Genomic DNA, 15088 nt, shown 5'->3' on the forward strand with positions numbered 1-15088 from the left:
TTCTAAGTAATTTTAACTTTTGCTATTAATTTTTTGCACAAAAATGTTCGTAATATCAATATTTTCTATTTTAAATTACTGATTTATTTAATAGAAATTTCCATATAATTATCATCTAATTTCATTCATCTCTTTATATAAATAAATAATATACATAAAAACAAAATAATTTACTAAAATATTTAACTTTCAACACCTATAAAAAAAACTTCAACATAACAATAATTTTTAAAATTATAATTGGATTAAACATAAAATGTTATATATTCCTTAAAATAACAAACAAAAAATTATGCATTAATAATATACAAGTTTCGTTTAATTGTTAATTAATTGTTTAATCGAATATATATATCTTATAAATAATTAATATTATCAGAAAAGTATTTTAATAAAAAAAAAACATAAATATGCAAAAAATTTTTTTGTAAATCGATTGATAAGAGAAATTTCAATTTCATTTTTTTTAAATAGAACTATATAATTTTGAATGCATTTGATTTATTTAAGTATAAATATTAATCTGCTTATAAAAACTATTGATTTAGAACATATTTCTTAATCGAAATTTGTAAAAATTGTTTTTAATATTTTACATCCTTAATATTTTTAATTTTTTTATAAAAAAAATCGAACACATATAAATCGATTAATGCATTCAAAATTATATAATTTCATTAAAAAAATAAAATTAAAATCTTAAAATCTTCTCCATTATTCAATCAGCAAAAAAAAAATTATTTGCACAATATGATGTCCTCTTTTAAATCAAATAATTTTTATATTAAAATATTTTTTCATGAGTATTATATTATATTTTTCAAGTATTTTATTTAATATATCTTAAACGAAGCATTCTATAGACGTATACATATTAATATGATAATATTAATATGAAAAAAAAACTAATATTAATATTATTCTTCCTTTTTTCTTTCATTCCTTTCATTCAATATTTTAGAATCATGTAAAAATCATCGAAATTAATTCAATTCGCGTAAGATACAAATAGAAACCGCGTAAAGGAACTTTATGAGCAGAAGCAAGATACGCAAAAGAATCGAAAGTAGCGAAAGCATTATATCCGAGGGCTAGCTCGACGCGCTGCGATGGCAAATATGGGCGCGCATTTTAAAACGCATTTTCTCGCTAAGCAGCGATTGCGTATTAGATGAGTAAAAAAAAGCGAAGAAACATCATCATCATTATCATCATCATCATCATCATCATCTGGTTTGGTCGTTCGAATGATCCGTGGCCTCCTCCTACCTCAATACGGCTGCATGCCATAAGAATATTATTCGTTTCTGTTCGTGTATGTATCTCTCATACATTACCTTAAGGTCTCGCGAAATCATAAATCGTAGTAGATGACACACGGTCTGCAGTCGAGAAGATTTCGTCATTTCAATGACAAATGTAATATATATATATATATATATATATATATATATATATATATCACACGTATTTATATGTATTGTATATGGAACATATATGTATATATACATATATACACATATATAAAATAACTTATAGCATATGTGGATGCATGTGTAACGTTAATATGTATACGAATATAAATATATATAATATAATATATAATATATAATATACACTATAGAGAAAAAAAAGCCCTCGAGAGAGATACGTGGAAAAGTATCCTTTGTAGGTACCTGAAATACTGTCACAATAGCCCAGAGTAACGAGTCAAAGTTTTTCCTATCACACTCGACGTCAGAGCTGCCTTTCATCGTTTCACAGAATTTGCAACCAAACAGGTTCATCCCGAGAATACTACAACACAACGAAACGTGCAATGTACTTCCTTATCCGTAAATATATAGATAGATAGATAGATAGATATATATATGTAGTACGGTAGAGAGAAAAGGGAAGAGAGAAAAAAGAAAAGTAGTAAGAATCAAGGATATAAATAGGCGAGGAGGTGGAACGAAAATGGATAGAGGATGAGTAAATGGAAAAAAAAACTTAAATGAGAGAAAGAAAAAACAAAGAAGAGAAATTCTCTCTATTAAATAAGATAAATCGAGTCACTTAACGAATAATTGTTTAAAAAGCCTGATGACGGTGCGCACGTCGTATTAAGTATATATATAAGTTTATAACGCATTAAGTAATACATACTAACATAAATCTTCGTTTAAATTATTATAGTGAATATTTTTTTTTTGCAAAAAATAAGCATATAAAATTTTCATGAAAAAATAAATTTATTGCAAATTTCTATTTTGTTATTACAATTATAATTGTGTACGATTATGATTATTTAATTGCATGTGATTTTATTGATACAATTTAAAAATTTGATCATTTTATTTTCTTTTTAATTAAAATCTAAAATTAAAATCTAAGTAAGAAGAAAATGTAGAAAATACCAATTATTTTATGGTTTTATTTATTAATTTTATTGGAAAATTTTTAAATAATGATATACGCTATCAGCCAAAAGTATAAAAAATTTAATCTATAGAAAAATCAATATTTAATTTAATTTAAAATATTTTAATTAAATTTAGAAATAATATTTTTCCGAAATAATATTTTTTTTTAGAAATATTAGTTTTACATAAAATTTAACACAAGTTTAAATAATTTTAAATAATAATAAAATTATTAAATTCAACTATTATATTAAGTATAGAAAAAAATTTTATACTTTTATACTTTATTTTTTTTATTATAAATTTTATGTATTTAATGATTATAAATATAAAAAGTTCTTATAAATAAAAATAAATTCTCTTAATAAAATTTTATAGAAAAATTATTGCTCAAAAATATTGAAAAAATGATTACATAAATAATATGTCATCTTATATAATAATACATATAAGATGTCAGATTTAATAAATATTATATTTTTAAAATTATTTTAGTATTTAAACAATTATCAAATTAAATGATTTTTTATTAGAAAAATATTGAAAAAATGATTACATAAATAATATGTCATCTTATATAATAATACATATAAGATGTCAGATTTAATAAATATTATATTTTTTAAAATTATTTTAGTACTTAAACAATTATCAAATTAAATGATTTTTTATTAGAAAGATTCATGAAAATAATTTTTCATATAATTTCCGTTTTTATTATATTAATACACGCATTTATTATATAATAAGAAAAAAATGAAATGAATAAAAAATCAAAAGACAAATAGTATTACGTTATAAAATAAATATTATTTTTTTATTATTTAAATATATGAAAATTATTAGAATATTGCATATTGATTTTATGAAATCATTTAGAATATATATAAGCGATTAAACATTATATTAAATGATATTTATTGCATATTAATTTAAAACTTGAAGTAAATTGGATATAATATAATTCATTTTTTATTAATTGTTTTATTACAAATAAAAATTGTGACAATGTTGAATTCGAATGTTTTTCATATACAAATTCAAATTTCAACATAAAAATAAAAGTTTAAAAGTTCCCCGTAATATTAATTTATATTTGCAAAACAAATATTATAACGAAACGAAATATTATTAATTTCAATCAATTAAGAATTTTAATTCTATTACAATAAATTAAGAATTAACAATGAAACAAATATTTTCTATATGTATATTTTAATTTTTTATATAATGTTCCAATCAATGAATTTGTTAAATCAAATTTTGATTAAATTATAATGAATAAAATAATAAAAGTATTATTAAAAATTTATTTAAAAACTAAATAATAATATTAAAATCCAAATTATTTGATATCTTAAAATTTTTTGAAAAATGATTAATTTAACATTAAATTAAAATGAAATTGTGCATTAATATAGATAAAAAATTATTTAAAAGCAATTTTAAGTGAAATTTTTTGTAGTTTATATTGATAGTTACCTTTAATTTGAAAAAAATAAAAAATTCTAAGAAAATTCTAAAATTCATTCAGAAATGAAAATTATCAAAAAAGATATTATTATATTGTTATTATATAATTATAATTATTTCATTATTTTTATTTCTTTATTTCGCTTATTATTTGTAATTTGTCATATTTTATTATAAATTGTTTTTTCAATAAGAGTACCTAATTAATAACTATAGTTACATAAAATGTACATATAATATTTGTTATTATCCATATGAACTTTACATATATAAGAATTTCACTGTATTTGATTTTATATAAAATAAAGCTACTTTTTAGAAATGATTTTTAAATTAATAAACTAAATTTAACTAATAAAATTGTAAAATTATTGAAATAAGAAATTATGACTTTTCCTTGTTATTTCAAATAAAATTTTAGATATATATTATAAATATACATATAAAATATAAAATATAAAATATAAAATTAAAAATATAAAATTTATATCTATACTTAATATTTTCATACTTCAAAAACATTTTTACCAAATGTCAAAACTTGATTTATTAATTCATAATATTTCAATCATAAATTGTTGAAACAAGTATGCCACAATGCACACATAATTGATCACAATTTGCCATAAAAAAATAACAATAATAGTCATGTTTTTGGCCGATAGTATATATTGAAATGGAACGAATTCACACCTATCGCATAGCTATCGCATAGCAGCTGATGCTTTTTGCACATTTTTTCATCAAATAGTTCAAAAATCAAAAAGACAGAAAAAAATTAAACAAAAAAAATATATAATAATGCAATACTTGAAACAAAATCCGCAGATTAAATCCTCGAAGTATAGATCGCAGAATACTGAATTAAAATTGAGTCCATACTCAATTTAAAATTAAAGTGAAACTTATCTAATTCTTTATTGAATAACATTGTTTCTAACTACTAGAGTTAACTAAGTCAAAAATGATCCAGTCATTGAACCACGAGGGTTAAAAATTCATATCTGCATCGTACATAGTGATGGCCAAAAAAATAACACGTAGCCTATGGCAAATTGCGGTGAACGATCGATCGACGGATGACCTTGAAACGCTATAAATCACGATATATAGCAAAAGGCCGTGAGCATAATGAAATAACCGAAAAAGATACAATATTATTCATTCGCAAGCTGTCTAATATCGATGACCACACCGAGGCGCACTTTTTAGGCATTTAAGATAGTACACAGCATAAAAAAGGGAGAGATGGGGCAGAATATAATAAGAAAAAAGACGTACGAATACATAAATAATTAATAAATAATAGTAGATATATATATATATATATATATATATATATATATATATATATATATATATACATATAGCTGTCATACTCGTCGCTAAATAAAAGCACCATGCACACATGAAGATATATATATATTCATATACGTATATATATATTCATTTAAATATTCATATGTATAACAGGTGTCCTCTAATATCAAAATTGTAATTTAAAAAAAAAATATAGAGAAAAAAAATAGAAAAAAGAAAAATATAATGTAATAATATACATGTTCGATGCCTCAAGCCATGAGAAAGGGCCAACAAGACACCCCTTTTTAGACGTGCCAACAAACACCCATCATCATTACCAATACAACGTTAGAAAACGCTGCTCGCAAACGCAACAATGTCGGTAGTAATAAATATACGAGAACTGCTGCAGCGACTCGGTCATCTATTATATATATATATATGTGAGATGCAATTTATGCGGCGATCCATATGTCGTGAGAAAAGATAAAAAAGCGCATAAAGAAGAAAAAAGACAAAGGAGTATTAAACGGAAGACATAGTCACCTAATACACTTCATGTTCGAAGAACAGTGACATACAAGCCCCAGCTCCTGTGGAAGCTTGGAAGCGGACAAGATTCTCAAAATACAATAAATGTCAACGAGACATAGACGGATGAAACGCGACTCGCATATTTCATGAGCATATACGAACATATACGACTTTACCGACTGACACTTTATCGATCACGTGACAATTTTCAAATGTTGATTCGTGATCTCGTTGACACTTAACGATCTTTTTTCTTGATAAATAGTCTCTCCACAATCCGTAATAAATCTATCGATAATCCAGTGATTCTCAATTTGGCGGTCATGCAAACGGTTATGCTGATATGAGATGATTATTTGAACAGGAGTTAAACACGCGACATTAATCCGCGTCCGTGAACACGAAACGCGCTTACGAATATGTACATTTAATATTTTGGGACCACGATATGCGCGAACCGCGATGCTTGAATCGTGCATCTCCGATTTTTATGGGCCGATCAATATTTGGCTTGAGAACTGCGATATAATTTTCGAGCACTTGTTGGCTAAAAATAAAAAAGAACAACTTACCTGAATATAAAGATGAAAAGTACTAAAAGGGAAAAGAATACGGCAACGTTATCCATAGTGCGCAGCATCACGAATAATTGTCGTCGAAGGTTTGGTAGAAAACGCACCAATTTCAGGATTCTGAGTAATCGGAAGGTTCTCAACACACTCAGCCCGGAACTGCCACCTCTCTCCTCAACGAATGCTTGACAAATCTCCACCACGCTAGATGTTCAACAGAAAATCGGATTTTTCCTCCTCTTTGAAATTCTTTCGAGCAGTGATTCCCAACTTATCGATTGCAAAAATTTTTTCTAAGAAATTGCCAATTAATTTAACAACCCAGAAATTTATTAGTTTCGCAAAACTCGAATCTGAAATTCGTGTTATTTTAAAACTCTAAAAATTCAAGATTATTATTTTTTTTTAAATATAAATCAATATGAATATTTTAAATTTAAATTCATAGTTAGGTAATAATATTTAATTAATTCCTTAGTTTAAAAAATAAATTATATTTTTTAAAATTAATAGAACAATAAAATCGTATCAATTAAAATGATTCTAAAATCTAAACAGAAATTCAATTGAAATATTATTTATTATTATTGACATTTATGAGAAATGATTTCAAGATTATATAAAATTATATCCCTTAATTTTAATATAATAATATGATAATATTGTTATATTATATTATATAATATAATAGAATTGTTATATTATATAATAATATGTTAATGTTGTTACATTAAAATTAAATTTTATTAATATTATGATATTATTATATTAAAATTATGGAATAGAATATTCATAATATATTTTGATATATAAATTATACAAATATTAAGACAATCTTTTGCTTAATAAAGACAAAATTATTATACTAATAATCATATTTTTTAAATTTTGCTTTATTTAGGAGAAGATAGAAACATATTATTTGAATTTTACATATTATAACTCAAAATTGGGAAACACTGCTTTAAAGGAATTTTTTATGAGATTCGTGTCAACGCGAATAGCTTTTATGCTGAACATTTGAACATTGAAATTGTTTCTGATATTCATAAAAAAATAATAATAATAAATAAAAAATTTATAAAAAAAGACAAAAAAATACGTAAAAAATAATATTAATTAATTTTTATTTTATAATTAGATGTCTTGTTAAAGATATTTTTTACTGTATTCTCATTGTTCATCTTTTATTTTTCAAGCTAATTTTGCAATTATTTTATTTAAATTAATTGTATTATTAATATTATTTCATCAAAATATGAAAAATATGAAAATTTTCAAACTGACTTTATCTTCAAAATTTTATTTACTTTAAATTATGGAAATATCATAATCGAAAATAATATTAATTATAAAAATATAAAAATAATTCATTTTTTATAAAATTAATTTTTTAATTTTTATTATAAAAATTAACTCATTTTTCATTATTCATAATCATTAATAGATATTATTAAAAAATAATAATTACTTTTTTACATACCTGAGCACTACAACAACCCCATCGAAAACGTTGAATCCATTACTTATGTATCCAAATGGACCTTCTGCGATTATCTTGAGCAACATTTCCACAGCAAAGACGGCCGAAAATACAATATTGCTTACCTCAACTACTATAGTCAATTGCTCTGGCTGTCGACCAATGAACAGAAAAAAAAATACCATATATTCAATAAACATATTTAACTATGAAACATTAATTAACCCCTTGTCTTACAACATCGAATTACGCTTGTTAACTATACTATTATTAGTTTAAATTTATTATTTGTGAGAATAGGAATTTATTGTAAATGTTTAAAGAGTTATTGATTTTATTATAACTTTTTTGAATCTTTATCAATTAATATAAAGCTACATTATTTTATTTGCAATACATTTTAAAAAAATATTTTATATTTATTATTTCAAATATTACTTTACCCAGAAAATTATACAATCACAAATTTGAAATTATATAATTAAAATAAATTGTACTCAATATTTAAATATTCATTTATATACTCCAATAAACAAGTATCAATATATTCAATGCAATCCTTAGAAGATCATTTCTAGATATCGAAGCAAAAATAAAAATATGCAAAAATATCAGTTCTTGTAATATTATTTTATATCCATTTATATCCAATTTAAAGATAAAACAAAAATAATTTAAAGATAGAGATATCTTAAAATCTAATTGTTTTTAAATTAATTATATTAATTTGTTATTGTTTATAACTCAATAAGCATCAATTGCTAATTTTGTATATTAATTTTTCATTTAGAATCAATTAAATTTAAAGATCGCCCGATTAAATTAAAACTCTCTATAATTTATCACTGATTATTTATCTGATAAATATAATACATGCATATAAAGACGGAAATTTCATGTAAATGTGTATACATGCAAATGACAGAATTTCGACAGTTCGAAGTGAACTATGTGTCAAAGATTAAGAGATAAATAAAGGTAGAATATAGCTATCCTAGTTTTGAATGTATATTGTTACGTGTCAGTAACACTAACAAGATGACTTCCATGATGACGCGATTTCAAACAACAAAAACGATTATTCCCGAAATATTCCCTATATGTAAAATCAAAGATCAAAAGATTATTACTTATAACTTATTAAATATTATAACTTATTATATTATTATAACTTAAAATTCATGTACTGATGAAAAAATTAAATTTAACATTAAAAACATTAAACAAAAATTTTTGTTTTTATGAATGAATTTATTATTTTAATTATTATTTTAAATATTCTCGTGTTTTTAATAGGTCTAAAATACTGGGAAACTTATATTCTGTAAAATTCTCGAATTTAAAAATTTTTTTTCTCATCTTTATTATTTATAATTTTCAAAATCTAAGTAAATAATAATTAACTTTATGTTTGTATTTAAATTTATTATTAGACTTATTAAACTACTTACTTTATTAAACTACTATTTAGACTTATTTTAATCGATTGATGAAATTAGTTATTGATTTATAATTATTAATATTAATTCTATTAGAATTCTATTAGATATATGTATGAATTTTTATTATATTAAATGAATACTAAACGACCAAAGATAATTGATTGGAATTGATTGTGAAGACAGTTCCAAATATTAGTTTCATATCAAAGAGAAACTTGAATTATTAATAATCTGAATTGAAAATTTATTTAATCCATGATACTTATTTCATTACATATTTTTTACAGAATATTTATTTATATAAATTTTAATATTATAATATTATAATATTATATTTAAATATAAATTTTTATTATTAATTATAATTAATTAATCATTTAACTATTTTATAATAATTATTAATTCTTAATTAAAATATTGGATATAATTCTGAACATAACTGTGTTTCATTCTTTACGATAAAATAACTTTTTCATAAAATTTTATCAATTATTCTTATATAATTATTTTATGGATATATTATTTTATGAATATATATCTCATTTTGTTATATTAAATTTTTACTATTTTTTAATAAATTTCTTTTACTTTCCTTTAAATAGTATTTCTTTTCTTTAAATAATTTTTTCTTTAAATTCAATTATTTTTTATATATCTTTTCTTTTTAAATTATGTTTCATTTAAAAAGTACTGTAACAATAAAATATATGGTGATCAGAAAAGACCAAGTCAGCTGATTGTTCCTAAACACAATTTACAACTTCTTTACCTCGACAGTAATACCACTTCTCTTCCGATATTTCAAAGGATCGTAAATATACAGAATTGTAAATACAACTTACCTATTGATAAAATTTATTGCTAAATTTTTAACAATGAAGCACTGATCAAATTCCATAAATTGATTAATTTTATATTTCAAATAAAGAATGATAAAAATCAGATCAATTCAAAATTAAAGATTTTATGTAATGTATAATGCCATAATTTAATAAAACAACAAAAAATTTATTAGATTATAAATTACAGATTATATGAAAGATTTAATGGACGATATATTTTTTCAAGAATGAAATCAATTTTTGTTTTTGCTTTCAAAAAGTTAACATTTTTGTCCTTTCTTTCTATTTAATTATATTTTTTCATTAATTATGTTTTTTATTATTAAATTTTACTTACAACAAAATTTAAAAAAAAATTAGAAAAGAATATGTTTATACTATAAATTTAATGAAAGCCGTGAAAAATAAATTCAAAATAATCTCAATATTATTATTATCAGTTTATTATATTATTTAATGCAACAACAAATATTAATTAGATTTTCAAATAATTATTTTTTGCTATTGTTACACAAAATTCTAATTTATTTATTTTCATTAGAAATAATTTTATATATTAGGAAATGATAAATTATCTTTGGTCTAGCATTGCAACATATTTATTTATTTTTGATTATTTTAAATTATGCTTTCCTTTCGATTAACAAAAATTGTATTAAGCGATAGATTTCGAGGTTGGGCTCGTGAACAACTTTTTCATTAAAGAGCAATAATGAAAGTGTTAGAATATAAACAAGAACCTTGTTTTCAAGATCAACAACGTGATTGAGTGTTTTCTAAGAATTTCTGCAGAATTTCTAAGAGTTTCCTTGAATAAATGATTGATCGAATGAATAAGAAATAGAAGGAATATATTTCGTGATAAAAAATGAGGAAATAGAGGATTAAGGTAAAATATGAAAGAACAGAAGTGTATTTAAATATTAGTTATATTGTTGTGTTTATAATAAATGTTATATAAAATATCTAATTAAAGTATTCAACAAATTAAAAATCTTACACGTTTCAACAACTTATTTCGAAAATCAAAAATATTCTATTATTTCTATATACATATTTATATAAGATATATTATCTAGCTAAGAAAAAGTTTTAAAATAATTTTAAAAAAATACATTATTTTCCAAAGGTGAAAATTTTTCAAAGATTTTAAAACCAATAATAGATTTCAAATGGAATTATATATTTATCTCATATATTAATATTTCTTTTCTAAAAAAAAATATTAAAATATCTGATAGTAATTATACGTTTACTAAATATATCTCATTTTGTTATATTAAATTTTTACCAAAATTAAATATCTTTTAAACTAATTATTTTCAAAAACAATTTTGCTAATGTTATTTTTTTGTATATATTGTATAATATTTTTTAAATTCTTTAATTTTTTCTAGATATATGTTTTTATATAAAATTATAAGCTATATCAAATAATAAAAAAAATTGTACCGTTCTATTTACAATCGAAATCGTAAAATCTGTGAAATATTTTCTCCTTCATATAATTTCATATAATTTAAAATTATATATAAAAATTCTACAAATTAATAATTATTGAAAACATTTTAAGACAAGGGGTTAATCTATTTCAAACAATAATACAAAAAAATAATTTCTCTATAAGTTCACTGTCCGTTAATTTAAATAAAGATAATCGAAAGTTATATATATATATTTTTAATATAAAAATAAATAAATTCATTCTAAGAGAGAAAAATTATTATTCAACCATAAAAATAAATCGCGTAAGACAAATAAATTCAACATCCAAATTATTAAACATTTTATATTTCGAATATATTATTAACATTCTAATATAATAATAGTTCATTTACCCAAAGATAAATTATCTCTGTTTGCATCATTGCATTGCATCATTACACTCGTAATAAAAATACTTTATATCACATATATATAACAACGACAACTAAAATCGACTTAACTTAATTTAGTTCCATTAATTCTTAACTTTGTAATCGAAGTTATATCTTGTGTCCATTTCCAATTAAGAAACAACTTAGTTGACGAATTAATTTCATTCTCTGAATATAGTTTCCAAATATTGGAATTGAATTTCCAAATATATCGAATATATATAAAGAAAAATCGAATAAAATTTCGAAAAAAGATTTTAATTATAATAAATTATTCTAAAAATTATAAAAATTATTAAATAACCAATACTATTTGAGATTATGTCATTTTGAATTATAAATACTGCGTAATTTTGATAGAATATTTGAAATAAAAGGATAGAAAAATATTATTTAACTATTTTATAAATAAAAAATTGATTTTTTTTATATTAAGTTTATTTATAATAATTTTTAGATTTTAAAAGTTTTTAATAAAGTATTAATAAAGTATTGTGTATACTATACTATAAGTTAAAATTGAACATTTTGAATTGTAACATTATTCTTATTAAATAAAAAACAAACAAATAATTTCATTCATTGGATAATCTAAATTAATTTTCAGCAGTTAATTAATTTTCAACTTTACATTGACAATTTTTTAAATATTCATAATATTCTTTTAATAAATCAATGGTATCTATAAAAATCATTAAATAAATGTAATTGATGCAATGTAAATACATTGAAATATTTAAAAAATAAGAAATATACACACGCACACACAAAAGCCGATGATTAAAATATTTACAAATCGCATGTTATTATAATTAAAACATTTGTTATTATTTTAAAATAAAAAAATAAAAAGGAAAAAAAATATATAAAAAAATCTTTTAATTGTATAAAAGAAAAACACATAAATTGAAAAATACAATTAGTGAAAACGATATAGTATATGTTATTAAAGTTATTTTAGAAATCCAAAAAATTCAATATAATAATAATGGAAATTAAATAATTCGAATTTCATATCTTTATCAAAATTTTTTTAAAATTATACAATATTAATTCAAAATTATTTCTATCTTTCTAACTAACATTGTTATAGATATATTATAATAGATAAATAAATAAAATTTAATAAAATTAAATAAAAATTATTACATTATTTAAAAGTAATATAAATAATTTGAATATTATCTTCATTAATAAAAATTACTAATAAATGGATTTCAAATTGGATAATAAAAATTTTATCTATGTACAGAAATATATACATGTAACTATGTGTATAAAAAGAAATCATCAAAAATATATTTAGATAAAAATATATATTTACAGAATTAACTTTGTGAACATAATTCTCATTTTACAGAATAAAACTTAATTTCAAACTACTCCATAAAATATGACTTTTTTAAATATTTTTTTATATGATTTTATAAAGATAAAAAAAAATATACAATTTTTATGAAAAAATTTTTTTTAGAAATGATTTTGATATTAATCTACCATAATATATTTAAAAAACATCTTTGAAAAATCAATTTTAAACAGTAAAACAAAAGTTAATACAAAACTGATTGATCGAAATTTATTTATTAAGTTATTTAAATTTGCATTGGATGAAATGAAATAAACAAAATGCAATATAGCGATATAACAAAGATAGAATTTTGTCTCGTTTTCTCTAAATAAACTTTAATTGTTTAAAACTTAAATAAGTTTTGATCCATATTTTTGTATATCAATGTTTATTTTGACTATCAATCTTTCAAAGATATTAAATAATATAATTAACTTTGTATATTACAAGAATTAATAATTTTCATTTTTCCAATTTTAATTTCCATCGATCAATTTAATTATCATCGCTTTCACCAACTATGCAATTCGAATCCGGACAGTGGACATATTACATAATTGTTGTACAAGGTAAAACACTGACCTGGTTATGATATTCTATTCCCATGCTCAAAGTATTGATCAAAATCGCCAATAAGATACCCTGTTGAAAATATTTGTGCTCGACCAGTTTCTTGATCAACCGTCTTATGCATCTTATAGCACAAATACAACTATTTCCACAACTTCTTAGGAATCTTTTCGCACGGGAACTTTTCGTCCATTTGTCACCTTCGTCTGGCCATTGATCAATGCCCTGGAGTTCACAGCAACAGGAGCAATTATCAATGTCCGAAGCTAACCATTGCGTGCGATCTTCTAGAGTAATATGTCGATCTGTTATTCCTAAAATAAATTTCTTTTTATACATATATATACTATATGTAACTGTATTGAATATTTCTATTTATCTGATTTCTATCTTCTTCTTTAGATTTGTATCTATTATTTATAATAATTTTTTCGTTTTTCTGGTTTATATTTTGTATTAAGTAAAAAGTAACTTGAACAATGCTGATTTCGATACGATAAATTTTAATTACATACAGAAAATAACAAAAAATATATTTAATTTATTAATTTTTTTAAATGTTGTGAAAATATATTAAATATTTCCAATATTGTAAAAATGAATTACATATAATATTATAAAGTTTTAAAAAATAAAATTATTTATTTTTGCATATAAAATTATTTTCTAATCATTTTATATATATATAATTTTGAAAACTTTCCGTATAATTAAGTCTGTATAATCATTCACAATTGAAAATTATATATTATATATAATATATAAAAAATTCTATACATTCGGTATATATTCTATAAGATCTGATATTTTTTTTTATTATAGATTTTTCTTTTATATCATAAAAGGAACAATAAATCTTTCTTGTTCAACTAATAATAAACGAAAATATGATGAAATTTGTATAAATATAAATATAAGAAATAAAAAATAAAATATCAAAAAAATTACAATATTTTACGAAAAAATATCAATTTATGAAAAAATTTATGAATAAATTTAATATATTTATAAAGATAATTAATAATTTTAAGAAATTATAATATATAGTTCATATAATAGATATTAAGAGAAATGAAAAATAATTAATTTAAATCGAAAGCATTATTTTCTATTGCTTTGTAGAATATATAATGAAGTTAATTTAATTCATCTATAACAAACAATATGGGTGAATTGCTTGTAACATTGATTATCATAATTATTATTGTTATAATTCTAATTATAACGTTACAATTAC

The 15088-nt window shown here is 20.9% G+C and overlaps 1 protein-coding gene across 6 annotated transcripts in view; it reads right to left on the reverse strand.

Annotated features, from left to right (window-relative positions):
• The window catches only part of LOC108002378 (voltage-dependent T-type calcium channel subunit alpha-1G), a 198385-nt gene that overhangs the window by 58659 nt on the left and 124638 nt on the right, over positions 1-15088 (reverse strand). For 4 of the 6 annotated variants that reach the window (XM_062081494.1, XM_062081495.1, XM_062081497.1 and 1 more), the window contains 3 exons: positions 13864-14165; positions 7770-7921; positions 6287-6490 (listed from right to left, as the gene is read on the reverse strand). In XM_062081494.1, the coding sequence (XP_061937478.1) occupies positions 6287-6490; positions 7770-7921; positions 13864-14165 (658 nt within the window). Of the gene's footprint in view, positions 1-1676; positions 1798-6286; positions 6491-7769; positions 7922-13863; positions 14166-15088 lie in introns of all 6 variants that reach the window. The other 2 variants (XM_062081496.1, XM_062081498.1) reach the window with 1 other exon arrangement.

Source organism: Apis cerana, linkage group LG11 (assembly GCF_029169275.1).
Source record: "Apis cerana isolate GH-2021 linkage group LG11, AcerK_1.0, whole genome shotgun sequence".
NCBI classification, from domain to species: Eukaryota; Metazoa; Arthropoda; class Insecta; order Hymenoptera; family Apidae; genus Apis; species Apis cerana.